Here is a 25,773-nt window from a genome sequence, read left to right on the forward strand (position 1 = left end):
GACCAAGTCGGAGCCGTCGCGCTAGCGGTGGCCGGGCCGTTCGACGAATCCGAGTGGACCGTTCACGAGTGCGAAGGCGACCAGTGCGCGACGTGCTTCGACGGCGTGCGAAACGGAGACGAGGAAGGCGTCGACTGCGGCGGCGCGTGGTGCGGCACCTGTTCGAATGCTGAGCAGAGTCGAGTCCTCGACGCGGGGCCGTGCGCGAACATTCGCGCAGGAGAGGACGACGAGCGACCGACCGTTTCGAACCCGCGCTCGCTCGTCGATTCGAGACGCGCGAGTCTCGACGAAGTTGATGAGACGTCGGTCACGACGACGTACGTGATCACGGGCATGTCCGCGGCGAAGGCGGATGTGCAGTTGAATTTTGTAGAAAACGTCGTGAAGTCGCGCCTGAGCCGAGGGATTAAATTCCATTCGATCGCGCCGTCGCGCGTCTCCGCGGAGATGAGCGAGGACGGCACGTCCGCGACGCTCGTCTTGAAGTTCATTGGTTTCGTCGGGAAGGACCCGAGAGGCGTGAAGAGGTTTTCGCAAATGTCCGCGGGACCGCGGACGATGAGGGCGGTGAACGTGATCATGAAAAAGCGCGGGACGCTCGTCGTCGCCGCGAATTACAAAACCGATTCCGTCATCTCGTGGAGCGACGGGCACGCGAAGGCGCTCAAAGGACGAATCGGGGGGTTGATTAGAAAGGCGAAATCGGCCGCCGCGGCCGGCAACCAAGCCGCGCGAGCCAAGTTTGCCCGCGGGATCGGGTACTTCAAAGCGCTCCTAAACGAACCGCCGCGCGCGGTGAACGAGACGGTTTCATCGAGCGCGGCGTCTGGAAGATCGAACGCCGCGACGGAGTCCAGAGAAGACCATTTGTTCCGCCTGCAATATCCGTCGCCGCCACCTCATCCTCCACCCCTACCTCCGGCTGCGCCGCCGCCGGCGCCTCCGCCGCCTTCTCCGCCTCCGCCGCCCCCGGCGAGGAAATTTCATAACAAGGCTGAGCTCATCGCCGCCATCAAGGAATGCAGGGACGAATGCGCCGCCGCCGATATTAACCGATGGGACGTCACCGCAGTGACGGACATGAGCAATTTGTTTATTCGTAACGGAAATTTCAACGGCGACATCTCCGGGTGGGACACGAGTAAGGTCACGAGGATGAGGAACATGTTCTACTACGCCAAGGCTTTCAACGGCGACATCTCCAAGTGGGACGTGAGCAAGGTCATCCACATGGAGAGAATGTTCTCCAACGCCGAGGCTTTCAACGGCGACATCTCCGGCTGGGACGTGAGCAAGGTCACCAACATGGGGGAGATGTTCAAAGGCGCCAAGGCTTTCAACGGCAATATCTCCAAGTGGGACGTGAGCAAGGTCATCCAAATGGTGGGCATGTTCTCCTCCGCTTCCTCTTTCAACGGCGACATCTCCAATTGGGACGTGAGCAAGGTCACCAAGATGGGGAGCATGTTCTCCTCCGCTTCCGCTTTCAACGGCGACATCTCCAAGTGGGACGTGAGCAAGGTCATTGACATGGCGTACATGTTCAACGGCGCCAAGGCTTTCAACGGCGACATCTCCAAGTGGGACGTGAGCAAGGTCACCAACATGGGGAGCATGTTCCTGTTCGCTTTCGCTTTCAACGGTGACATCTCCAAGTGGGACACGAGCAAGGTCACGAGGATGTGGGGCATGTTCTACTACGCCAAGGCTTTCAACGGCGACATCTCCAAGTGGGGCGTGAGCAAGGTCACCAACATGGGGAGCATGTTCTCCTCCGCTTCCGCTTTCAACGGCGACATCTCCGGCTGGGACGTGAGCAAGGTCACCAACATGGGGGAGATGTTCAAAGGCGCCAAGGCTTTCAACGGCAATATCTCCAAGTGGGACGTGAGCAAGGTCATCCAAATGGTGGGCATGTTCTCCTCCGCTTCCTCTTTCAACGGCGACATCTCCAATTGGGACGTGAGCAAGGTCACCAAGATGGGGAGCATGTTCTCCTCCGCTTCCGCTTTCAACGGCGACATCTCCAAGTGGGACGTGAGCAAGGTCATTGACATGGCGTACATGTTCAACGGCGCCAAGGCTTTCAACGGCGACATCTCCAAGTGGGACGTGAGCAAGGTCACCAACATGGGGAGCATGTTCCTGTTCGCTTTCGCTTTCAACGGTGACATCTCCAAGTGGGACACGAGCAAGGTCACGAACATGAGGAGCATGTTCAACGGCGCTTCCTCATTCAACGGCAATATCTCCAAGTGGGACGTGAGCAAGGTCATCCAAATGGTGGGCATGTTCTCCTCCGCTTCCGCTTTCAACGGCGACATCTCCAAGTGGGACGTGAGCAAGGTCATTGACATGGGGAGCATGTTCCGCGCTTCCTCTTTCAACGGCGACATCTCCAAGTGGGACACGAGCAAGGTCACGAACATGAGGAGCATGTTCAACGGCGCTTCCTCATTCAACGGCGACATCTCCAAGTGGGACGTGAGCAAGGTAACCAACATGGAGAGAATGTTTTCCTCGACATCTGCTTTCAACGGCGACATCTCGAACTGGGACGTGAGCAGCGTCACGAACATGGAGAGAATGTTCAATTACGCCAAGGCTTTCAACGGCGACATCTCCAAGTGGGACGTGAGCAAGGTCACGGACATGGCGTACATGTTTTTTGGCGCTCGGACTTTCAACGGCGACATCTCCAAATGGGACGTGAGCAGCGTCACGAACATGAGAAGAATGTTTTATGGCGCTTCCTCATTCAACGGCGACATCTCCAAGTGGGACGCTGGAATCTCTGCACCGTGAGGTCTAGTGATAAGATGTTCCATATGACAGCGCTTTCCGAGGATCACAAGGCGCATCCAGGAGAGTGTGAACTATGACGCAGATCGTGACAGAGATCGCCCCATCCTTCCTTCAGACGTTTCTCGCAAACGCGTCCCTCGTGGATGTGCCGCGCTCGTGGTGGTGAGATGCGAAATCCCCCGCGCGATCGCGAGGAGAAAACAGAGAGATCAAACAGTCTGCGCTGCGCGTGAGCGGCGATGCGGGAACCTGCGTTCGCGTGGCGTGGATACGATCCGCGATCTACCCTACCCGGGTTGGTGTATACACGAGCGGCGGCTGCGGCGAGCGGCGGCGCGTTTGTTTGTCCGAGGGGTAAGGGCAACGACTAGGGTTCGTGCGTTAAATTGTGTAACCTCCTTTTCGTGTGATTTTCTCACGACTACGTGTATCTTCACTTTGATAGCTAGCCAGGGTGTCAAAATAACTTTTTTGCTTTCAGCGTTGGTCGATGTATCGATCAAACAAAATAATTCATCGCGTTTTTTCAAACGATACTTGACCGAGGCGCAACTTCAAGCGCGCGTCTTGGGCGGTGTGCGGGGGTAAGTGAAAACTACGGGGCTTTCCTAATTTGGGAGATCAGTCAAGTTCAGTCATTTCCAGATTTCAGGCGATTTTTTGGGCAAAATGGGGGTCAGGCGACCCTAGACCAAAAACACGGGGAATCGGCCAGGCAGACCCAAAAATGATGGTCTTTGACGGCTTTGAAAAATACTATACACCGAGAAAGTTCCGTCATTCCTATATCCTATGTTGACTATGTATATAATGTATACTCTTTTCTCCCTTTTATATAAATAGTGTAATCCGTAAAGGAGGGAGAGAGAGAACGGATTAGGAGTGTGAGAAAGAAAAAAAAAACATACCCTACAGCCAACATAGCCAACATAGGGTCTGGCGGTCTCCCCCCCTGTCTCAAAAACAGACCCCCCCTTTAGAGACCAAAAAAGCCCTACATAGATATTTGGGTCTGGCTTTCTCTCGTCCTCCGTGCTTGTTTCGTGGATGGTATGAAATGGGGTCTCACAGAAGGCTCACAGAAGGTATAGAAGCCCCACAGAAGACCCCCGATTTTCGATGATTTTCGTGTGATTTTCTAACCCCCCAAATTGGACGATTTTAACCCCCGAAATTAGATGATTTTCGTGTGATTTTCTAACCCCCGATTTTTGGTTTTGCGACCCCCGATTTAGGTGGTTTTCCCGTGTTTTTGAGGTGTTTTTCAACAGCTCAAAAACACTTCGCAGGGCTTAAAGAGGTGCTACAGAGTTCCGTGATATTTGCGTCAGCGAGGTTCACGGAGATTTGTAGAGGTCTGGGTCGCTACGCTCCAGATACGCCCCCGAACTCCCGTGATTTTCGTAAGGTTTTGGTCTTATTACAAAGCTATAAACTACCCAAGAACTCCCCAATCGTCATCGTCTTCAATTCAGGCTCAAGACCACTTCCGTCGGGTCTAAAGCGGTCAAAAGTAGCCCGACAAAACGGACATTTCCAAAGCTCGTGCTTGAGACCTGGCAGTTCATACTTCGGCTTGTAGAAGTCCTCCTGCGTCCAAGTTCCCTTCCAATTCTTCTCCACACAACAGCTACAGATGAAGTGGTCGCACTTCATACAGGTAATATTGGTGTCGTCAAACATCATCGTCGGCGTCTCCTTCCTCACGCAGTAAGGCACATCACAAACCTTCCCTGCCGTCTGCTTGTTTCGCTTATTTTTTTTGTTGTTCGGCATTTTTGGACTTATTTTTCGTTTTGAGGCGACCTCACTTAGGTTTCCAATTTTCATTTTTTTGGCTTGTATAAAAACCCTAAAATTGATACAAAAACACCTATTAAATTAGGTTTTGATAGGCGAGTACTACGCCCTTTAAGCCCTGAATTAGCGTTGATGCGACAGAGTTAAGGGTGAAATGAACCCGAAGGGTTCAACCCTTTAAGCTCCGTCAATTCACGCTAATTCAGGGCTTAAAGGGCGTAGTACAGTACGACGCCGTGAGTGTCTATCGCCTACGCACACGTCTCCTCAACCGGATAGCCCGGAGTGTATGCTCCTCGACTCCGAGCCCCTCTGCCGCTTCGCCGGGGAAGCGCTCGGGGACTTCCTCGAGCGCGAAGGCGACGCGACCTTCGCGCCATCCTTCTCCGCCGCCGATTTCGCCGCCGTCGCCGTCGCCGTCGCCGTCGCCTTTCGCTTCGGCGGACTTTTCGCGCCCGCGGTCCCCGCGCCCGCGCCGCCCCGCTTCGTCCCCACCGCCACCGCCGCCGCGTGCACCTTCGCGCGCATCTCCGGCGACATGAACGCCGGCATGTTCTCCATGTCCTGCATCGACAGCCCCGGCAGCGTCTCCATCGTGACGCCGTACGACGCGAAGCCGGCGGCGTATTCGCCCCATCCGCGCCTCGTCAGCCATCGCGTCACGCCGTCGTCGCCGTCGAGCGACAGCGCGCAGTCCATCGCGTCGGCGTCGTCGCCGCCGCCGGCGGCGGCGGCGGCACGCTCGAACGCCTCCGCCGCCGCCGCGGTCGCGGTCGGCGCCAGCGGCGGGCGGAACTCGAACGCCTTCGCGCCGAGGCCGCTCGGACCGGTCTGCTCCATGAACGCCGCCTTCGCGGGGTCCGTCGGCTTGACGCGCTTCGCGACGGCGGCGGCGGCGGCGCTCGGCAGGCGTCCCGGCCCGCGCCCCGCGCCGCCGCCGCCGCCGCCGTACTGACCGCCCGACGCGCCGCGCGACCTGAACGTCCCGCCGCCCGCGGCGACGCGCTCCGCGCGCGCCTTGGCGTTGTTCGCGGCTTTGAGGGTCGTTCCATACGAGCGATTGTCGGGGTGGAGTTAAAAGGCGTCAGTTGAAGTTGAAAGGCGCCGCGGGCGGGCGTTGAAAGCGAGGGACCCTGGGCGGAGAGATGCGACGGCAAAAGTCCTTAAGGATCGGCGTTCACCACGCCAACGCGGTCGTATGGGGACCAGTGTATAGAACGCACCTTTGATCAGCCGCCCCGCCGTCGTCGTCGGCTTCGGCTTGGTCGCGTCGTCTTGCACGAACGCGAGCTTGACCGGGTCCGCGATGCGCGCGAGCTCCGCCTCCGCGGCGAGGCGCTTCGCGGCGGCCTCCTCGTACGCCGCGGCGACGTGCTCGCCGCCCGCGGCGGAGACGACGCCCGTCGGCGGCGGCTCGATCTTCGCGCCCATGCTCGCGGCGGCGGCGGCTTTCGCCGCGGGGGGCGCGTTTGCCGCCTTGGCCGCAAGCGCCGCGGGGTCCAGCGCGGACGCGCGCGAGGGCGGCTTCGGGTTTGGTGGCGGGTCGTTCGGAGTGTTCTTCGGAGTGTTCGGGGACGGCCGCGACGCGCTCGGCGGCGCGCCGACCGCCGCGCCCGGCGCCGGCGCCGGCGCCGGCGGCGCGAATATCGCCTTGCTCGCCGCGATCGCCGCCGCGCTCCCGCGCCACCCTCGCGCCGTCTCGAACGCCGCCGTCACGCCGAGGACGCCGCGGACGACGTTCGCGTTGATCCCCTCCCGCGTCTTGTCCGCGACCGCGCCGGCGTCTATTCCGCGCGTCCACCCGTCGGCGTCGGCGTCGTCGTCGTCCGAGTCGCCGACGTCGGGGTCGAACGTTTCTTTTTCGAGCACGCGTTCGACGCGCGCGAGCACCGCCGTCAGCGCGGGGTCGCGCGCCGCCGCGGACAGCGCGTCCTCCCACGCGCCGTGCGGTCGCTTCGCGCGCGACGCGAGCGCGGCGCCGAGCTTGACGTCCGCCTCCGCGACGTCATCAGCTCTCTTCTTCGCCGCTTCGTCTTTGACTTCCGCCTCTTCGTCTCCCCCCGGCGACCCGTCCGTCTTCTTCTCCTCCCCCGCGGCCGCCTTCGCCTTCGCGGCCGCTTTCTCCTTGTCCTCCTCCCACGCCGCGGCTCTCGCGCTCTTCTTCCGCACGCGCCCGCCGCCTGACGGCGGCGGCGACGCGCCCGCGCCCGCGCCCGCGCCGCCGCTCTCGTCGCCACCCCCCGCGCGTCCGCCCGAAAGTTTCCTCTTCTTCGCGGTCGCCGCGTCCGCCGCCGCCTCTCCCGCGCCCGCGCCCGCTCTCGCCGCGGCCGCGGCGACGACGGCGGCGCACACCGCGATCGCTCGCCGCGCGCCCATGGCGTACCCGAGCTTATACACCTCGCTGCTCTCCTCGTGCGCGAAGGGCAGCTCCGAGAGCACGCGCGCGACGTCATTGGATTTCATCGCCTCGAGCACCGCGCCCACGCGTTCGTCCGACGGCGGCGGAAGGTCGTCGTCGTCGCCGCCGAACGCCGCGACCGCCGCCGCCCTCGCGGGGTTCCGGCGCAATCCCGCGCGGATCGCATCCGCGTCGTCTCGCGCGCGGACGGCGGCGAGGGACGGGCCGGGGGCGCCGGGGGCGCGCCGCGGACCGCCGCCGCCGCCGTCGCCGTCGTCGTCGTCGTCGTCCGCGTCGCCGCCGCCGCCGAGGCGCGCGCGTCGCGCCTCCCTCGCCGCGGCCTCCTTCGCCTCCGCGCGGCGGCTCAGCGGCAGTCCGGCGTCGTTACCGGCGCGCGCGGACGCGCGGCGGCTCAGCGGCGCGCCCCCGGCGGCGGCGGCGCCGTCGTCGTCGTCGTCCGAGTCGCTGAGGTAGTCGCGATCGCCGTCGCCCGTCGGCGCGCCGTCCGCGCGCGCGACGAGGACAACCTTCTCCGCGCCGCCGACGAGGTCTAAGATCTCCACGTCGCCGTCGTCGTAGACCACCTTCGAGAGGACGACCGCGGCGGCGGCGGCGGCACCCTCCTCGGCACCCTCCTCGGCACCCTCCGGCGCGCTGCTCTGCTGGTCCTCGATCACGCCGGTGTACCACGCGCGGTCTATACGAGCGAACGTCGGGGTGGAGTTGAAAGGCGTCAGTTGAAGTTGAAAGGCGCCGAGGACGGGGATTGAAAGCGAGGGACCCTGGGCGGAGAGAAACGCCGGGAGAGAAAGCCCTTAAGGATCGGCGTTCACCACGCGAACGTGGTCGTATGGGGACCAGTGTGAGACAGAACGCGCCTTGTTTCCAAAAGACGCGCACCGTGCACCCGACGGCGAAATCGCTCGGCGCGTACGTCGGAACCCTGATCTTCCCGGCGCGCCCGGCCGCCCGCGACGCCCCCGCGGACGCGCCCGCGCTGCGGCCTCGCCCGCCGCGGCCTCGCCCGCGGCCGCGGCCTCGCCCGCTGCCGCGCGGCCGTCCGCGGCCGCGACCGCCGCCCTCCGCGGAGACGGAGACGGCGGGCGGCCGCGGGTCCGTTCGAAACGAGAGGCTCGTCGGGTCCGCCGCGCTCGTTACGACGTCCTCGGGGTTCGCGAGCTCGTACTCGCACAGGTAGTTCTGGTAGTGAGTTATGAGGTCGTGCCCCACGGACGTCGCGCGGTGGTTCTCAGTGTAGTTTGATAGGCACGGGAACACGTCGCGCGTCCAGTTGAGTTTTTCCCTCTTGTCGCCGCCGCCGCCGCCGTTAACGCCGCCCTTCGACGATGGGAATCCGCCTCGCGAGACGACCGCGCGGTACAGCCCGAACAGGTCGAGCTTCGCGCCGTTCAGCGTCCGCGTCGGGAACGTGTTCGCGTCTGCGATCGGTCGACGAGAGAGGAGGATCGGATCGATCGTGAGAGGTCTCGCCTCGTTTTCGTTCGAGAGAAACTTATAAGTGGTGGGCGCTGCTGTGGCGACGTGACCTCTCGCGCGGACGACGCGCGCGCGTCGCGCGCGATCGCGCGCTGGCGCCGGTAAAAAACATTCGAGCGAGATCTCGTCGTCGAGAAGAATGCGCGCGGGCGACGTACCGCATCCCGGCGGCGCGAGCTTCTCCCCGCCGTTCGCTTGAAGGAAGGCGATCTGCGCGAACGCGATCGAAGAGCCACGGTCGGGCGTCAGCGCGACGTCGCGTGCGTGGAAGTATTAATATCGGACGAGGCGAGCGCGGGGGAGGCGGACGGGGACTCGAAACCGTCGCGTCGCGCGCGGAGGATCTCAAAGACGCGCGCGACGCACCAAATCCTCGAGGAACTCGTCCTCGGACACCTCCGCGAGCGGCTTCCGCTTCGCGTCCTCGCGCGTCATCTCGGCAGCGTGCAGCAGCGTGCAGGTTTTTTTTTCACAGCGCGATCGCGCGAGTGACGCCGCGGAAACGTCGCGCGCGAGCGTCGAGAGCGCCGCAAAAATTTAATTCAAAGTCGCGATGGCGTCGCACGAGAAGTTCCGCGCGCGATACGGGCGCGATACGGTCGCGACGCGACGCGCGCTTCGAGAATGATAGGGGATCGCCCTGCTGGAATTCCTACAGCTGTGAGGTGACGGTCGGTCGTCGAGACCAGGTCGAGACCCGTACCCGCGTGTGGTGCAGCCCCTACTACTAGAGCGGAGAAACGGTCGTCGCGGGGCGCAGTCGTCCAGAGGCGAGCGCGACCGACGCGCGCGCGCCCACGCGCGGCCCGTCGTCGCTCGAGAAGACGCGCGCCGCGCCCGCCGCGCCCGCCGCGTCGCGCGACTCCCATCTCGCGTCGGAGGCAGCGTCGGAACGTCGCGTCGTCGGCGATCTCTCATCAAGTCGTTGGGGAGGACGAACAACGACGACCGAACGCGCGCGGTCGTCAGCCATGGCGCCTCCCGCCGCGTCCGTCGCGACGAGCGGCGCGCGCGACGACGCGAAGAAGACGAAGATGAAGAAGCCCGTCGACGCGACCAACTACCCCGCGCGACTCGCGCGCTACCTCGGCGACGAGGCGTTCCTACTCGCCTCGGGCGCCATCAGTGGGAAAGACTACGCCATCGAGGTGGAGCACACGCTCGACCTCATCGCGAACGACGAGAGCCTCGGCGCGTACGGCAAGATACACGCGCTGAACACCCTGCGCGACGGCGGGCTCATCTCCGCGGAGCAGCACGCGTCGTACAAGAGCAAAGCGCTGGGGCGCGCGGTCGCGAAGGACGTCGCGCTGTACGTGAACATGGAGTGGCACTCCGAGGAGGGCGTCGACCCGTGGGCGTTCCTGCTCGACGAGAAGGAGCAGGTGGACGCGCAGATCGACTCACAGATCCGAGAGAGCGACGCCATCGCCGCGCGCCTCGCTGAGCTGGACGCGGCGGACGCGGAGGAGGAGCGGCGGAAGCGCGACGGGCCGGCGCGGCCGCCGCCAGCGAAGGCGACGGAGGAGGAGCGCGAGAAGATGGCGGCGAGGAGAGACGCCGCGCGCGAGAGCGCGGCGATGAACGCGCCGACGCCGTTTCCGTGGGACGTCGACGCCGCCGCGGTCGCGAACACGCCGCGCGCGCGCCTCTCGACGGAGGGCGCGGGCGCCGAAGAGGACGAGGAAGAGGACGTCCCGAGCGCGCGCGACAGCGCCGCCGCGGCGGAGAAAGCCGCGAAAGAGATCGACGAGTACGTCCGCGCGTTGGAGGAAAAGGCGCGTTCTGTTCTGTTCCTCACACTGGTTCCCATACGACCGCGTTGGCGTGGTGAAAGCCGTTCCTTAAGGACTTTTGGGTCCGGCGTGTGTTTCTCTCCGCCCACCCCGAGAACGCTTTCAATCCCCAACGCACCTCGACGCATTTCAACTTCAACTGACGCACCATTTCAACTCCACCCCGACGTTCGTCGCCTCGCGCGGAACGACCCGAAGATGGACGCGCCCGACGCGACCGCGTTGGGCGGGTACCACGGCAGCGCGTACGTCGGCTTAGACGGCGACGGCGACGGGGTCGGGAGCGGTCTCTTCGAGAAGGACGCGATCGTGAAGCAGCGCGCGAAGGAGAGAGAGGAAAAGGAGAGAGAGGAAAAGGAGAGAGAGGAGGGCGGCGACGAGGAACGGAAAGAGGTCCCCGAGTCCGAGTCCGCGATACCTAAAGCCGGCGAAGAAGACGCCGCGGCGGTGGCGCGGGGCGAGGCGGCGAAAGACGACGACGGCGTGCCCGTCCGCGCCGTCGATGAGGAGAAGGAGAAGGAGAAGGAGGAAAAGCCCGCGAAAGTGAACGTTCCCTCGAACGTCGGGGATCGCATCGTGGACGACCCCGTTCGAGACGCGAAGGACGACCGCGGGGAGACGCCGCCGTCGGTGATCGCGCTCGGGGCGGCGTTCATCGACGCGTCGGCGGAGGAAGACGGAGGAACGTCGACCGCCGACGCTGACGCCCCCGCCGACGCCGCGAAAAAAGAGCCGGCGCCGGCGCCGGCGCCGGCGCCGGGGCGGGCGACGATGAAGGCGCGCGCGCGCGACGAGGCCGACCAAGCGTCGAGGATGGCGGACAGCGGCCAAGGCGTCAACGCGGCGCTGTTCGCGGCGTCCAGGGAGGCGTCCGTCGGGCGGACGACGACGCGCGGAGAGGGCGGCGGCGGCGGCGGGTTAAACGCGGCGTCGTTCAAGGAACGCGCGCCGCGAGGGAAAGCGTTGCTCGTCGGCGCCAACTACTTCGCCGCCGCCGCGGAGAAGAACCCTCGCCTCCCGCGGCTCAGAGGTTCGCTCAACGACGTCGCGGCGCAGATGCGTTTTCTGCGCGACGCGTACGGGTTCAAGACCGACGCCGGGTCGATGCGCGTGTTGATCGACGAGCCGCTGCCCGGGGTGAACGCGTCGTCGTCGTCCTCCTCTTGCTGCGGCGCGTCGAAGCGCGGCGAACGCGACGGCGACGCCGTCCCGACCGCGCTGCGGTCGCACTACTACCGCCCCCCGACGACGACGAACGTCAAGGCGGGCATCGAGTGGCTGCTCGAGGACGCGCGCGCGGGCGACGTCTTGTTCTTTCACTTCAGCGGCCACGGCACGGACGTCCCGGACGTGGACGGCGACGAGGACGACGGCGTGGACGAGGCGCTGTGCACGATCGACGTCGACTGGGAGACGAATTTCGGGATCACGGACGATTACCTTCGCGAGAAGTTATTCTGCGCGGTCCCGCCCGGCGTGGACTGCTTCGCGACGTTCGACTGCTGCTGCAGCGGCGCGTTGTCCGACGCGAAGGCGGTGCGGACGACGCGCGGCGGTTCTGGGGGGGACGGCGGCGACGCGTCTTCTTCGGCCGTCGTCGCCGCCGCGAAGGGCGCCGGCGCGAATCGGTTCGCGCCGCCGCCCGCGCGCGTGCGCGAGCGGATCACGCAGCTCGCGCGCGAGCGTCGCAGGGACGCGAGGAAGCGACACGCCGAACCCGATCCAGGCGCGGACGCGGCCCCGGCCCGCCCCGGCCCCGGGTTGAAAAAAGCCGAGTCGTTGCGACACGCGGCGGCGGTGAAAAACCACCTCGTCAGCCTGAGCAGCAGCAAGGGCGACGAGCCCGCGCTGGAGATGAAAGTAGAGCGCGAGGACGGCGTCCGCCGCGGCGCGTTCACGTGGGCGCTCGAGCAGGCGCTCCGCGCGTCGCACGACGCGCCCGAGTCGGAGCGAAATTTGGTCGCGTTGACGCGACGCGCGACGTTTATTCTTCGAAACGCGGGCAAGGCGCAGACGCCGGAGTTGCACGTAAAATTGGAGGACGGGGACGACCCGCACGGCGTGGGGTGGATGACGGAGCAGCGCGAGGCGTGGGAGCTCGCGATGAACGAGAGGGAGAGGGCGGCGGAGGAAGAGCGCCGATAGCGTAGCGTGTGTGCATGTAGTTCCCGCGCGACGAACGACGCGAGAAGAGCGGCGAACGCGCCAGCCGCCTTCTTTTGCTGACGGATGAACGCGAACGTTCATCATCTCCTTCAGTTCGTTTCGAAATATGCGTCGTCAGCTGTCGTCATCGCGGCGATTCTTGGAACGTTCGTCGTCACTCGAGCGGCGCAGCGCTCGAGGGAGAGACGATGGCGGGATTCTCCGTCCTCGCGGATTTTGAGGAGGACGACGGTGACGACGTCGTCGTCCTCAGCGCGGGGACGAGGAAGAGACGAGCCGCGGGGAAGGCGCTCGAGGAGCGGATACGGAACCGCGAGATTTTCGACTGGAACGCGCCTCCTCCGCGGACGGGGTCGAAGCCGACGTTTCTGCGCGACATCACGAACGGGCAGTCGCGCGCGGTGGTGGATCTCGATGAAGAGGAGGTCAGCGACGACGATTTCATAGCCACCGCTGCGATGCGAAAGCGGCGGCGGATCGAGAAGAGGAAGGAGGCCGCGGCGGGGACGACGTCAGCGACGCGAGATCTCCTGCTCCTGAACGAGGGCGCCGAGGGTTGCCAAAACGTCCCTTTCGACGACAGCGCGATACACGACAAGACGCCGACGCGGACGCCGACGCCTTCCGCGGCGGATGCCGCGCGCGCGCGCGCGGCCGCGACGACGACGTCGGGGAAGCGCGCCTCCCCGGGAGGGACGACGAAATCATCCCGCGGCGGCGGCGCGGGGAGCGGCAGAGGCAAGACGAGATCGCGCGTGCGCCGCTTGGAGGCGCTGCCGTGCCTCGACGACTCCGCGCTCCGTCTCGCGTCGACGCCGACGCCGACGCGAGATGCGCTTCCCAAAACGCCCCAAACGCAGCCGTTACCCGACCGCGTCAAGGAATACGCGAAGCAGCTCGCGTCGAAGTCGCAAGCGACGCACTGCGAGTGGTTCCTCGCGACGGAGGAAGACGTCTCCGACCCGCCCGGGTTCAAGCTGTGCGGCGCGCTCGCGGCGACGCTTCGCGCGCGCGGCATTCACCAACTCTACCGGCACCAGAAAGAGGCGATCCACGCCGCGGTGGGGGAGAAGAAATCCGTCGTCGTGTCCACGCCCACGGCGTCCGGGAAGTCGCTGTGTTACGTCCTCCCTCTTCTCCACGCCTTGGGGCAAAAGAAGTCGGCCAGAGCGCTCGTGTTGTTCCCGTTGAAGGCGCTCGCGAACGATCAGCTCGCCAAGTTGAAGGCGTTCCCGGAGGCGGCGAGAAAGGCGCTCGAGGCTGCGGAAGGGAATATCGACGGCGACGGCGAGGGGGGTCTGAACCAGACGGAGCTGAAGCGTTTGCGAGGCATCGCGGAGATCACGATTCGCACGTGCGACGGCGACAGCAGCGAAGACGACCGCGCGGCGATTCGCGCGGAGAAGACGCAGGCGCGTTGTCCTCACACTGGTCCCCTTACGACCGCGTTGGCGTAGTGAACGCCGTTTCTTAAGGACTTTTGCCCGCGCATCTCTCCGCCCACGCCACGGTTTCAATCCCGACACACCTCGATGCCTTTCAACTTCAACTGACGCCTTTCAACCCCGCCCCGACGTCGCTTTAAACGATGGAACGACCCGCAGCTCGTGCTCACCAACCCGGACTCGCTGCATCATTTCATCTTGCCCGGGTACCCGCGCAAGTGGAGCAAATCGTTCTGGGCGAACCTCACGCACGTGGTGATCGACGAAGCGCACGTGCATCGCGGCGTCGCGGGGTCGCACTTCGCCAACGTCATCCGGCGCGTGATTCGTCTGTGTCGAGTATGCGGCAACGACGACGTGCGCTTCGTCTGCACGTCGGCGACGATCTCGAACCCGCGAGAGCACGTGCTCGCGCTGACGACGAAAAATCCGACGTGCGTTACCGTGTCCGGGGCGCCGAGCGGGGAGAAGGCGATGATCTTGTGGCAGCCGCCGGAGCTCGCGGGCGGCGGCGAGGGCGGCGGCGAGGGCGCCGCCGCCGCCGCCGGCGGCGCCGGCAGTCGTCCGGGACGTCCGCGGTCTAATAACGCCGCGGCAAAAAACAACGGCGGCGACGAGAAGACCGCGCAGCGACGGAGCGCGTACGCGGAAGCCGCGGAGGTGATCGCTTCGCTCGTGAAGAACAACGTCCGGTGCCTCGCGTTCGTCTCCGCGAGGTCGCTCACGGAGTCCGTCTGCCGCGACGCCAGGGAGCTGCTCGTGAAGGCGGGACGGCAGGACCTCGCGTTGCTCGTTGACTCCTACCGCGCCGGTTACTCCGTGAAGGAACGTCGCAATCTCGAGCACCGGCTCGCGTCCGGGGAAGTCTCCGCGCTCGTGTGCACGTCCGCGCTCGAGATGGGGATCGACGTCGGGACGTTAGACGCGACCGTGCACGTCGGGGTGCCGGAGACGGCGTCCGCGATGTGGCAGCAGGCGGGGCGAGCCGGCCGCCGCCGCGGGTGTTCGCTCGCCGTCGTCGTCGCCGCGGAGCGACCGCTCGACGGTTTCTACCTCGCGCACCCGAGTGAGCTCTTCAAGCGCAGACCGGAGAGCGCGCTCATCGACCCAGCGAACGTGAGCGTGCTGGAGGCGCACCTGCCGTGCGCGGCGTTCGAGACCCCGATCGATCCGAAGACGGATTGCAAGCTTTTCGACGACGCGGAAGCCGCGAGACTGTTTCGGTTGGGCGCGGAACGCGGGGAGACGACCGCGGTGAAGAACCGGACGCCGTTCTTGTGCGCGCTCAGGAGCGCGACGAGCGCGACGCCGAAGATCACGAGAAGCGCGGCCGGGGAAGGCGGCGGCGGCGGCGGCGGGTTTTCTAAAGCTTCCGCGGGCGGCGGCGGCGGCGGCGGCGGCGGCGGCGGCCAATTCCCGGCGCGCGCGGAGATGCCCTGGAACAACGGCGAGCCCACGATGTTCCTGAACAAGGCGACGAAGATTTTCCAGTGCCGGCAGTTCTTCCGCCCACATCACCACGTCATGCTCCGAGGCGCGCCGTCCGGCGGCGACGCGTGGACGCTCCTCGACGTCACGCGCGGAGACTCGCTCCAATCCGGCGCTCGCGAGCTCGAAAAAATCGAAGCCCACAGAGCGATGTCGCGCATATACCCCGGATGCGTCCACCTCTCCAGACACGGGCAGTACAAGATCGAGCGGCACGACGCGAATGCGCGCGTGGCGTACTGCCGCGAGTACGCCAACCCGGAGGTGACGTACGCGCGCGAGCGGACCGCGGTGATGCCGCTGGAGAAGGACCCGAGCGCGGGGATACGCGAGCGAAAGGTCAAACGCGTCGGCATGGCGCGCGTCTTCGAAGGCCGCGTGCGCGTCGTGGAGACGATCCACGGCTACGTCGTGAAGAGGCTGCACACGCAGGAGCTCATAGACGAGATACCGTTCAACCCGGGCTTGCCCGGGAGCGATTTCGTCACCGACGCGGTGTGGTGGGACCTCCCCGGAGAGCTCGTGCGATCCAAAATCGCCCCGGACAGACTCCGCGCGGCGACGCAAGGTGCGTTCTATACAAAGACTGGTCCCCATACGATCCCGTTCGCGTGGAGCACGCCGTTCCTCGAGGGTTTACTTTCGGGTCCCGCGCGCGTCTCTCGCCGACACCCCCCCGGTTTCAATCCCGACACGCCGCGGTGCCTTTCAACGCACGCCGACGCCTTTCAACTCCACCCGCCCCGACTGCGTTTGACAGGCGCGCTCAACGTCTGCGCCGCGCTCGTCCCCGCGGTGGCGATGTGCGACGCGCGCGACGTCCTCGGCGCGTGCGACTTCCTCTCCTCCGACGGATGCAACGGGTCGGACGGCGGCACGACCGGCGCGCGGATGTACCTGTACGACGCGTGTCCCAACGGCGTGGGGTTGGCGAGCAAGACGTGGACGCAGCTCGACGCGTTGTGGGAGAAGGCGCTCGCGACGACGAGGGAGTGCAAGTGCGCGTCCGGGTGCCCGTCGTGCACGCAGGCGGGCGCGCGAGGACGCGACGCGGGGACGGAGAAGAAGGCGACCGTGGTGTTGCTGGAGGGGCTGCTCGGGACGTGGATGCGCGGCGGCGGCGGCGGCGGCGGAGGCGGCTCGACGTGCGCCGCCGCGGCGGAGCGAAAAGCGTCCGCCGCCGCGGCGACGACGGACGCGACGCCAGCGGAGCTTCGGACGGAGGCGGCGTTCGACAAGGCCGCGAGCGAAGGCGTCGCGGCGGCCGCGGCGGTCGCGTTGGAGGCGCCGACGAATCGGTACGCGCCGCCGGCGGTGGCGCCGGCGGCGCGGTACGTTCCTCCGCCTCCCGCCGCCGCGCGACGTCCCGCGAATCCTCATCGGTACGTCCCGGCGCCGGAGCGGCCGCCGGCGCGGCACGTGCCTCCGCCGCAGCAGCGTCAGCAGTCTCTTCAACGGCCGCCGCCGCAGCAGTGGCAGCAGGGTTTTTCGCCGGCCGTTTCGCCGCCGTTTCGCCGGCCGTTTCAACCGCCGCGGTCGCCGTCGAAACTTGTCGCGTTTCGACCTCCGTCCCACCTGCAGCAGCAGCAGCCGCTGCCGCCGCCGCCGCCGCGACAGTGGCGAGGCGGGCCGCCGCCGGCGCCGCCGCGACAGCTCGAGCGCGGCGGCGCGATGGGGGCTCAGGGATGGAACGACCGACCGGGTGTCGCGGGGGATCCGAAGCAGCGATCGATCTCTTCCATGCTCCACGGTCGGTGAGCGCGACGCGACAACGAGCCGTACCGTTTTTTTTTTCTCGCGTCCGTCGCCGACGACCGACGACGTAGTCTATCATAGCAGCGCACGCAGCGCGACCGACGTAGTCGCTCGCCGTGCGAATGTTCACGCGACGTGTTAAACGAACGAGCGCGTCGTGACATATCTTTCGCGCGCGCGCGTCGGCTCGACGGAAGTACACGCGCAGGGCGGATGGGAGCTCGAGTTCTGTTCGCTCAACTGTCGTCCACAAGGTCGTCATTTCGTAATCGATCCGTTGACCGAACCCGTTTTAGTTTCAGCCTGGGTGTTGCTGCGGCTGTTGGACGCGACGACAAATAGAGACGCGTGGTAGAAAGGCACATTCACAAATCCCCGTCCCCGCGGGCCGCTCGCAGCTCGGCAGAGACGCGATGACGGCGACACGCGCGATATCGTGACCGACGATCCGAGGGTGAGGTAGGAAGCCCCCGCCGCGAGGCGCGCGCGCGCGAGAGCGCCCGCGTCGCGGTCGCGTCGGCCGCGGCCGAGGGTCGATCAACATGCCGAAATCGTCGACGACGACGCCGACGCAGGTCGCCGCCGCGGACGACTCCGACGACCTGGACGTGAACGCGGACGAACTCTTCGCGATGCTATCGCCCGAGTTCCTCGAGTTCAAGTGCCTCGAGTTCAAGTCCGGGAAGTTCGAGCCCGACGAGACGTCGCAGCTCGCGCGGATGTTCACGGACGTGACGCACGGCGGCATCGCCGAGGCGCAGCGCGAGTCCGCGCTTCATCTCGCGCAGGCGCTCATCCGCGAGTACTCCCGGCAGCTCGACGCCGCGCTCAATTATACGCCGCCGTCCACGGCGGAGCTCAAGGACGCGAAGAAGCGCGCGATCACCGCGGAGGCGGAGCTCGCGCGTCTGCGCGAGGTGGCGACGGGCAACATCGCGGCCGCGAAGAAGGCGGAGGACGAGCTGTTCGCCGCGCGGCGCGACGCGAGCGAGGCGAAGAATCGCGCGGATCTCGCAGAGGCGCGCGCGAAATCGCTGCGATCGCGACGCGTCGAGGACCACCCGGACGCCGCGGCCGCGGCGGCGGAGTCCGCGAGGCTCGCCGAGGCGGCGCGCGACGCGGCGTCCAAGCTCGACGACGCGGAGGCGCGCGCGAGGGACGCGGAGGAGAAAAACGTTCGACTCGAGCGCGAGCTCGACGCGTCGCGCGTCGCGCTCGCCGCCGCGGAGGACGCGGCGAAGCGCGCGTCCGCGGTGTCGCCGTCGAAGCGCACGACCGAGGAAGAGTCCCTCGCGGTCGAGACCTCGGTTGCGCTCGCGGCCGCGGAGGAGGCGACGCGCGTCGCGGAAGAGGAGCGGTCGCGCGAGGCGGCTCGCGCGTCGGCGGCCGCCGCGCGCGTCGAGACGGAGCGCGAGCGCGCGGACGCGACGACCAAGGCGTTAACGGACGCGAGAGACGAGGAGGAGAAGACGCGAGTTAGGATCGAGGAGGCGGTGGCGAAGGCGCGCGCGGAGGTGGCGGAGGCGGCGGCGAAGGCGAAGCGAGAGACGGAGAGCGCGGAGCGACGCGCGAAGGAGATGGAAGAGAAGCTCCTCGCCGCCGCGGTGCGCGCGTCCTCCTTCCTCACACTGGTCCCCATGCGACCGCGTTCGCGTGGTGAACGCCGATCCTTAAGGACTTTTGCCGGCGTGTCTCTCCGCCCAGGGTCCCTCGCTTTCAATACCCGCCCTCGGCGCCTTTCAACTTCAACTGACGCCTTTCAACTCCACCCCGACAGGCGACGGCGGCGAAATCGGCGGCGGAGAGCGAGAGACGCGCGGAGCAGAGGGCGAAGAAGATCGAGCGCGAGGCGATCGCGCGCGCTAAGGAGATGGAGGCGGCGGCGAGGGCGAAGGCGGCGGAGGCGGAGATTCGCGCGGCGAAGCTCGAGGCGGAGCGCGAAAAGCTCGCGGCGAAGCTCGAGGCGACGGAGCGCGCGAAGGGCGCGGCGCTGAGCAAAGCCGCCAAGGTGCGATTTCCTCACACCGGTCCCCATACGACCGCGTCGGCGTGGTCAACGCCGTTCCTTAAGGACTTTCTTTGCCCAGCGTGTCTCTCCGCCCACACCTCGCTGCTTTCAATCCCGACACACCGCGACGCCTTTCAACTCCGCTTCTGACGCCTTTCAACTCCACCCCGACATCATCGCTCGTACGGACCCTCGACCCTAATAAGGCGGAGAAGGCTCGGGAGGAGAGAGAGGCCAAGGCGAGGGCGAAGGAGGAGAGAGACGCGGAGAAGGCGAAGGCGAAGGAGGAGAGGGAGCGCGAGGCGCGCGAGAAGAGAGACGCAGAGGCGAGGGCGGCGATGGAGGAGCAGGCGCGGCGAGACGAGGAGGCGGCGGCGGCGAGGGAGGCGAGGGAACGCGAGGCGAGAGACTTGGCGGCGGCGAGCGCGAGGCGCGTTCTCCTTACACTGGTCCCCATACGACCGCGTTCGCGTGGTGAACGCCGTTCCTTAAGGACTTTTCCCGGCGCATCTCTCCGCCCATCCCTCGCTTTCAATCCCCGCCCTCGAAGCCTTTCAACTCCAACTGACGCCTTTCAACTCCACCCCGATATCATCGCTTGTATGGAACGACCCTGAGGGAGGAGGAGAGAGCGGCGGCGATCCGCGCCGCCGAGGAAAAGGCTGCCGCGGACGCGGCCGCGAACGCTGCCGCGGAGCGGACGGCCGCGGAGCGGGCGGCCGCGGACGCGTCGTTGCAGAACGCCGCGACGTTGGAGCTCATCGCGCGAGCGCAGGAGGCGACGCGACGCGCGGAGGAAGCTGAGGCGCGCGCGTCGAAATCGGAGAAGGAAAAAGAGGCGCTCGCCAGCGCGCTCGCGCGCGTCGAGCGCGAGAAAGCCGCGACCGCGGAGACGGCGCGTTCGGAGGGGATCGCGGCGATCGCGAGAGCGCGAGAGGCTGGGACCGCGTGGAAGAAAGCCGCCGCCGCGGAGGAGGCGGCGAAGCGAGCGCTCGCGGCGGAGAGCCACGGCGCGGAGGAAGCGCGGCGGCTGAGGATCGAACTGGAAGACGCGACGAGACGCGCGGCGGCGGCGCAGCGCGAGAGAGACCTGTCGACGCGCGCCGCGGACGACCGCGAGCTCGAACGCGCGCGCGCGAAGCGCGACGCGGACGAGGCGGCGGAGATGCTCGCGGCGGCGCGGAAGGAGATCGAGACGCTGCGCGGCGCCGTCGCGGCGGATCGAATGCAACACGTCGCGCGCGAAATGAAACTCAGACTAAAGGAGGCGCGCGCGGAAAAAGCGAGACGAGACGCCGAGGCGCGAGCGGCGGAGATCGCGGCGGCGGAGACGGGGATGAAGCGCATCTCGAACCCGCTCTTCGACGACGACGCGAAGGGTCGCTCGGAGAGAGCGCGAAGAGAGCGCTCGCCGCGGCTTCCCCCCGCGAGACGCGAGAGCGTCGAGGACGCGGCGACGACTCGAACGTCCTCCGAGGCGAAAGCCTCGCGCGCGGCCGAGACGGCGGCGCGCGAGGCCCACGCGGATCGGGACGACACGAAGACGCGCGCCGCCGCGCTCGAGGAGGCGCGCCGCCGCGAGAAGGCGGAGCGCGCCGCCGCCGAGCGCGCCGCGTCGGACGTCCTTAAGGATCGGCGTCCACCACACGAACGGGGTCGTATGGGAACCAGTGTGACTACTCACGCCGCCGCCGCCGTGAAAGCCGCCGACGACGCGGCCCGGGCGGCGCGCGTCGCCGAGGCCAAGCGCGCCAAGAGAGACGCCGCGGCGGAGAAGGCGGCGAAGTCGAAGGCGATTCGCGACGCCGCGGCGGAGAAGCGCGCGGCGGCGAAGCGCGAGATGGACGCGCGGAGACGCGGCGTCGCGGAGGACAGGGCGCGACGCGAGAGAGAGAAGAAGGAGGCGGACGCCGCGCACGCGCTTAAGATGGCCGAAGCGAAACGGTTAAAGGCGGAATCCGTCGCGGCGGCGCGCGCGGAGAGAGCCGCGGAGGTGAAGGAGGCGTACGCGAGCGCGGCGGCGGCGCGCGACGCCGCCGCCGCCGCGGCGGCGCGCGCGCGGAGCGCGAAAGCCGCTGGGTCCGGGTTCGCGACGACGACGACGACGACGCCGACGGGCGCGCGTGCGGCGCTGGGGGATTCCGTTTCCGATTCCGTTTCCGTCTCCCCCGCGGCGGTGAATTCTGGTGCCTCGCTGCCGGAGCTCACGCCGGAGGGCGCCGCGTCGAACGGGTCGCCGCCGACGCTGACGCCGTCGACGGGGTGGGTCGTGCGATCGTTCGAATCTTCCCTCTCGAATTCGCCGCTGCGGTCGGCGGGATTCGGGAAGACGGCGCGGCGGCTCGCGCCGAAGGATCTGAGAGCGATGGACCGGAAGGTGAAACCGGAGGACGTCGACGCGATGTCGTCGCGTTTCGCGGTCGCGGCACATCTCGACGATTAAGGTACATTGTAGCTAGTTAGCCTCACCTTAGTCTGTACTATTGACCCGACAAACTTCGAAGAGTCCTGTCCGAAAGGAAACTGCTAAAAATAATCTGATGATGACTCTGCTTCTCCTCGTGCGCGTTGGCGCACGCCGCCGACGCGATTCTTCGCACACTTCCGCGCGCCCGTCGCGATGCCGTTCGTCGACGACTCGCTCGTGGACCAACACGAGGCCAGGGCCGAGGCGGCGCGCGCGTGCTTCTTGCAGCACGACGTCGACGGCAGCGGAAGCATCGACGCGAGCGAGCTCGCGGCCGCGCTCGAATCGTTGGGATTGAGAGAGCCGGGAGAGTCGGATGAATCCTTCCGCGCGCTCGTCGGGCGATGCATGCACGAGCACGACATCAACGGCGGCGGGACGCTGTCGTTCAACGAGTTCAGTCATCTGTACAACGCCGTGAGGGGCGTCGCCGTGGAGAACGCGAGAGGTGCGCTCGCGCGCGAATCGCCGCCGTCGCCGTCGTCGTCGTCGTCGTCGTCGTCGTCGTCGTCGTCGTCGTCGACGCTATCCGAGAGGACATTCAATCAATCAGTCCTCGCATCAGCACATTCTCGCACGCGCCGCGTCGTCTTCCTTCCGTCGCGTCTGACCACCGCCACCGCCACCCCCTTCCATCCCCATCCCCGTCGCGTCGCGTCGCAGAGGCGGCGACGAGGCACGAGACAGACACGAGGACGCTCCCTACAGAGACGTTCACGGACGGCGCGCCGACGCGCGACCCGAAGACGGGTGGCGTCGTCACCCCGGTCGCGAACGACTTCATCCTCGGCAAGACGCTCGGTGAGACTGCTCCCCGTACGACCCCGTTCGCGTGGTGAACACCGTTCCTTAAGGACTTTTCCCGTCGTCACTCTTCACCCGCGCTTCCCTTTCAACGTTTGACTGGTAAGACGTTCGACTGACCGAACGCTTCACCCGCGCAGGCACCGGCGGTTTCGCGGTGGTGCGAAAAGCGACGCACGCGCGGACGAAAACGCAGTACGCGATCAAGATAATCAACCTCGACGTCGACGGCGACGCGGGGCACGCGTCGCCGAACGCGAACGCGACGACGACGCGCGGCGGCGACGTCGACGACGAAGAGGAGCACGAGAGGGCGTCGATCGAGGACATCGCGGACGAGATAAAGGTGCGTTCTATACACTGGTCCCCATACGACCGCGTAGGCGATGTGGACGCCGATCCTTAAGGACTTTTCCCGGCGTGTCTCTCCGCCCACCCCTCGCTTTCAATCCCCGCCCTCGACGCCTTTCAACTCCTACTGACGCCTTTCAACTTCACCCCGCCATCGCTTTGTATGGAATGGCCCAAAGACGACGATGTCCGCGTCCTCCGCGACGCAGCGCGCGGTCAAGGTGCACGATTTTTACGTCACGCCCACCAAAGCGTACATCGTCATGGAGCTCCTGAAGGGCGGGGACATGCTCGAGCACGTCATCGAGAGCGAGGAGGGAAGGCTATCCGAAAACGTCGCCGCGGGTTGCGTCAAAGCGCTGCTCTCGGGTGCGTTCTATCTCACACTGGTTCCCGTACGACCGCGTCGGCGTGGTGAACGCCGATCCTTAAGGACTTTGCCCGTCGCATCTCTCCGCCCAGGGTCCCTCGCTTTCAATCCCGACACACATCGACGCCTTTCAACTCCACCTGACGCCTTTCAACTCCACTCCGACGTTCGCTCGTACGGACCCTCGACCCTCAGGCCTCGCCGAGATGCATCGCGTGGCGTACGTCCACCGCGACATCAAGCTCGAGAACTTGCTCTTCGCGGGCGAAAACTGCGAGCCGGAGACGCTGCGCATCGCGGACTTCGGGTTCGCGCGGAAGATGACGTCGAGCCGGAGCACGCTCTCGGAGCAGTGCGGCACCCCCGGGTACGTTGCGCCGGAGATCATCACGGGCCAGTGCTACACCCCCGCGGTGGACTGTTGGGCCGCGGGCGTCGTGCTGTACGCCGCCGTCGTCGGGCGGTTCCCGTTCGACGCCGGGGAGGATACGCAGGCGAGCTTTCGGATGATCGCGGAAGGGAGGGTGCACGAGATACCGGCGTCGTCGGGCGTGAGCGACGACGCGAAGGATCTGATCGCGCGGCTTCTGACGGTTGATCCCGTGACGCGATTCACCGCGGAGGAGGCGTTGGGGCACCCGTGGATCGTGAAGCACACGTCGTCCGCGAACGATGGCGGCGACGGCGGCGGCGCGGACGGGTACGCGCGCGCGGTCGTGGCCCCCGGGCAGCGGATGCGGCGCGCGATGCAGAGCAAGCTCGGGAGCGATTTGAAACTGCGCGAGTATCCGCCCGGAGCGTACCTGACTCGGTTGGGCGAGCGCGCCAAGGCTTCGAACGAGGAGGTGTACTTGATAAAGGGCGGCGTCGTGGAGGTTCTGACGCGCGACGACGACGGGCGCGAGGTGTTCGTGTGCGAGCGAGGGGAAGGGGATTTCGTCGGGCAGATGAGCGTGCTGGTGAAGACGACGTCGGTCGCGGAGGACGCGAGGTCGACGTCGGGGGACGGGGAAGGAAAAGAAAAAGAAAAAGAAAAAGAAAAAGAAAAAGAAGGCGCCGCGGAGGCGGAGGCGGGGGCGAAGGCGGAGGCGGGGGCGAAGGCGGAGGAAGCGCCAGCCATAGAGACTGTCGACGAGGACGCGCCGACGCCGCCCGCGAGCCCGACGAGGCCCGCCGGGAAACCGAAAGTGAGGAGCGTGGGGAGCTTGAGCAAGAGCCTAATCGCCACGTATCAGTCGAAAAAACAGTGGATCGGGATAAGACGCACCGCGGACGTGCGCGCCAAGACGGACGTCGTCGTCGCCGTCATGAACGGCGCGCAGATGCGGTGGATTCTCGAGCACGACTACGGCGCCGCCGGGGAGCTGCTCGCGCAGAGGAAGGCGATGGAGGGGCAGAACCAGGACGCGAAGGCGGCGGCGGCGGCCGGGAGTTGACGAGCTCTCGCTCACTAGAAGTACCTAGGTACGAAAGTACCTTCGTAGTAGTATTACCTAAGAAAGACGTAGTACCCATCATCACGCCGTGTCGATGTCGTCTCTCGCGGTGGTCGTAACGCTCTCGATCTCGCCGTTCCCACCATCTCCCGTTCGCGCGGTCGACGTCGACGTCAACAACCCGCGCGCGAACCGAAACGGCGCCGTCGCGAACGTTAAAAAAAATCCAAACGCCGCGGCGGCGCACTCCTTCGCCTTGTCGAACGTCGCGAGGCACACCGCGAGAAACGCCATGCGCGCGGCCGTCAGCGCGAGCGACGCGATCAAAATGATCTGCCCGTCCATCCACAGCCGCTTCAAGTGACCGAAGACGATGACGCTGATCGCCTTGCGCTGCGACTTGCTCTCGCGCTCGCGGATTTTCCGCGCCCGCTCGCTCTCGGGCCAACTTTTCCGCGACGCGTCTTCGCCGCCCATCATCATACAAGCGAACGTCGGGGTGGAGTTGAAAGGCGTCAGTTGGAGTTGAAAGGCGCCGAGGACGGGGATTGAAAGCGAGGGGTGAGCGGAGAGATGCGCCGGGCAAAGTCCTTAAGGATCGGCGTTCACAACGCCAACGCGGTCGTATGGGAACCAGTGTAAGAACGCGCCTAGCCCCTCGGCTGTCGCCGCGCCTCCCTCGATCACGCCTCGCTTCGTGAGCTCCGCTCTTCGGACGCTCCACAGATCTTTCAACACGCGCTTCATCGTTTGCACGCCCTTTTCGCGCATCCCCGCCGCGGAGGACGACGCGAGGTACGACGCGAGGGAGACGGAATCCGCGTCGAACGTGACGCGTCTCAACGCCGCGCCCTCTCTCGCGCCGACGAGGCGTCCGAGGACTTCTTTCGAGCGCTTCTTCACGAGATCCTTCGGGTTCATCCCGAACGGCTCTTTGTTCTCCTCTTTGTTTGAACCATCCTCGGTAACGCTCGCGGGGGATGCGTTCTCGTCGCTCGTCGTCGTCGCCGTCGCCGCCGCCGCCGCCGCCGCTTCGTCCAAGACGTCGTTCAGCAGCGACTCCCCGGCGACGGCCATCGGGGACAGCAACTCGAGCTCGTCGTCGTCGAGCGAGCCGTCCCGAGAGGACCCGACGCCGGACTCGGTCTGCGGCGGCGGAAGTTCCGTCTTTGTCGCGGAGGAGG

At 66.1% G+C, this 25,773-nt stretch overlaps 8 protein-coding genes across 8 annotated transcripts; 5 read left to right on the plus strand and 3 right to left on the minus strand.

Annotated features, from left to right (window-relative positions):
• Positions 1-4,236: 4,236 nt before the first annotated feature.
• On the minus strand, positions 4,237-4,584 carry MICPUCDRAFT_56968 (uncharacterized protein; the record flags this gene model as incomplete). The annotated part of the gene is made up of 1 exon (XM_003057936.1): positions 4,237-4,584. The coding sequence occupies one exon, from the start codon at positions 4,582-4,584 to the stop codon at positions 4,237-4,239; it is 348 nt and encodes a 115-aa protein (XP_003057982.1).
• Positions 4,585-4,875: 291 nt separating this feature from the next.
• Positions 4,876-8,938, minus strand: MICPUCDRAFT_39156 (uncharacterized protein; the record flags this gene model as incomplete). Its single annotated transcript, XM_003057937.1, has 4 exons — positions 4,876-5,642; positions 5,832-7,788; positions 7,907-8,713; positions 8,870-8,938. The coding sequence occupies 4 exons, from the start codon at positions 8,936-8,938 to the stop codon at positions 4,876-4,878; spliced, it is 3,600 nt and encodes a 1,199-aa protein (XP_003057983.1).
• Positions 8,939-9,474: 536 nt separating this feature from the next.
• Positions 9,475-12,444, plus strand: MICPUCDRAFT_56970 (uncharacterized protein; the record flags this gene model as incomplete). The annotated part of the gene is made up of 1 exon (XM_003057565.1): positions 9,475-12,444. One exon carries the CDS (start codon positions 9,475-9,477, stop codon positions 12,442-12,444), a length of 2,970 nt encoding a protein of 989 aa, XP_003057611.1.
• A 1,046-nt stretch (positions 12,445-13,490) lies between these two features.
• On the plus strand, positions 13,491-16,448 carry MICPUCDRAFT_10112 (uncharacterized protein; the record flags this gene model as incomplete). Its single annotated transcript, XM_003057566.1, has 6 exons — positions 13,491-13,761; positions 13,869-13,918; positions 14,070-14,356; positions 14,471-15,164; positions 15,411-15,966; positions 16,159-16,448. Coding segments are annotated over 6 exons (2,148 nt in total), but the record flags the coding sequence as incomplete, so codon positions are not given.
• Positions 16,449-17,695: 1,247 nt separating this feature from the next.
• On the plus strand, positions 17,696-21,665 carry MICPUCDRAFT_46941 (uncharacterized protein; the record flags this gene model as incomplete). Its single annotated transcript, XM_003057567.1, has 2 exons — positions 17,696-18,757; positions 20,030-21,665. 2 exons carry the CDS (start codon positions 17,696-17,698, stop codon positions 21,602-21,604), a joined length of 2,637 nt encoding a protein of 878 aa, XP_003057613.1. The 3' UTR covers positions 21,605-21,665.
• A 116-nt stretch (positions 21,666-21,781) lies between these two features.
• MICPUCDRAFT_56974 (uncharacterized protein) lies at positions 21,782-22,838 on the plus strand (the record flags this gene model as incomplete). Its single annotated transcript, XM_003057568.1, has 2 exons — positions 21,782-22,076; positions 22,573-22,838. The coding sequence occupies 2 exons, from the start codon at positions 21,782-21,784 to the stop codon at positions 22,836-22,838; spliced, it is 561 nt and encodes a 186-aa protein (XP_003057614.1).
• Positions 22,839-22,998: 160 nt separating this feature from the next.
• MICPUCDRAFT_11069 (uncharacterized protein) lies at positions 22,999-23,818 on the plus strand (the record flags this gene model as incomplete). The annotated part of the gene is made up of 2 exons (XM_003057569.1): positions 22,999-23,152; positions 23,349-23,818. Coding segments are annotated over 2 exons (624 nt in total), but the record flags the coding sequence as incomplete, so codon positions are not given.
• An 852-nt stretch (positions 23,819-24,670) lies between these two features.
• Positions 24,671-25,066, minus strand: MICPUCDRAFT_56976 (uncharacterized protein; the record flags this gene model as incomplete). The annotated part of the gene is made up of 1 exon (XM_003057938.1): positions 24,671-25,066. One exon carries the CDS (start codon positions 25,064-25,066, stop codon positions 24,671-24,673), a length of 396 nt encoding a protein of 131 aa, XP_003057984.1.
• Between the last annotated feature and the right edge of the window lie 707 nt (positions 25,067-25,773).

Source organism: Micromonas pusilla (assembly GCF_000151265.4).
Source record: "Micromonas pusilla CCMP1545 genomic scaffold MICPUCscaffold_4, whole genome shotgun sequence".
In the NCBI taxonomy this organism is placed as follows: domain Eukaryota; kingdom Viridiplantae; phylum Chlorophyta; class Mamiellophyceae; order Mamiellales; family Mamiellaceae; genus Micromonas; species Micromonas pusilla.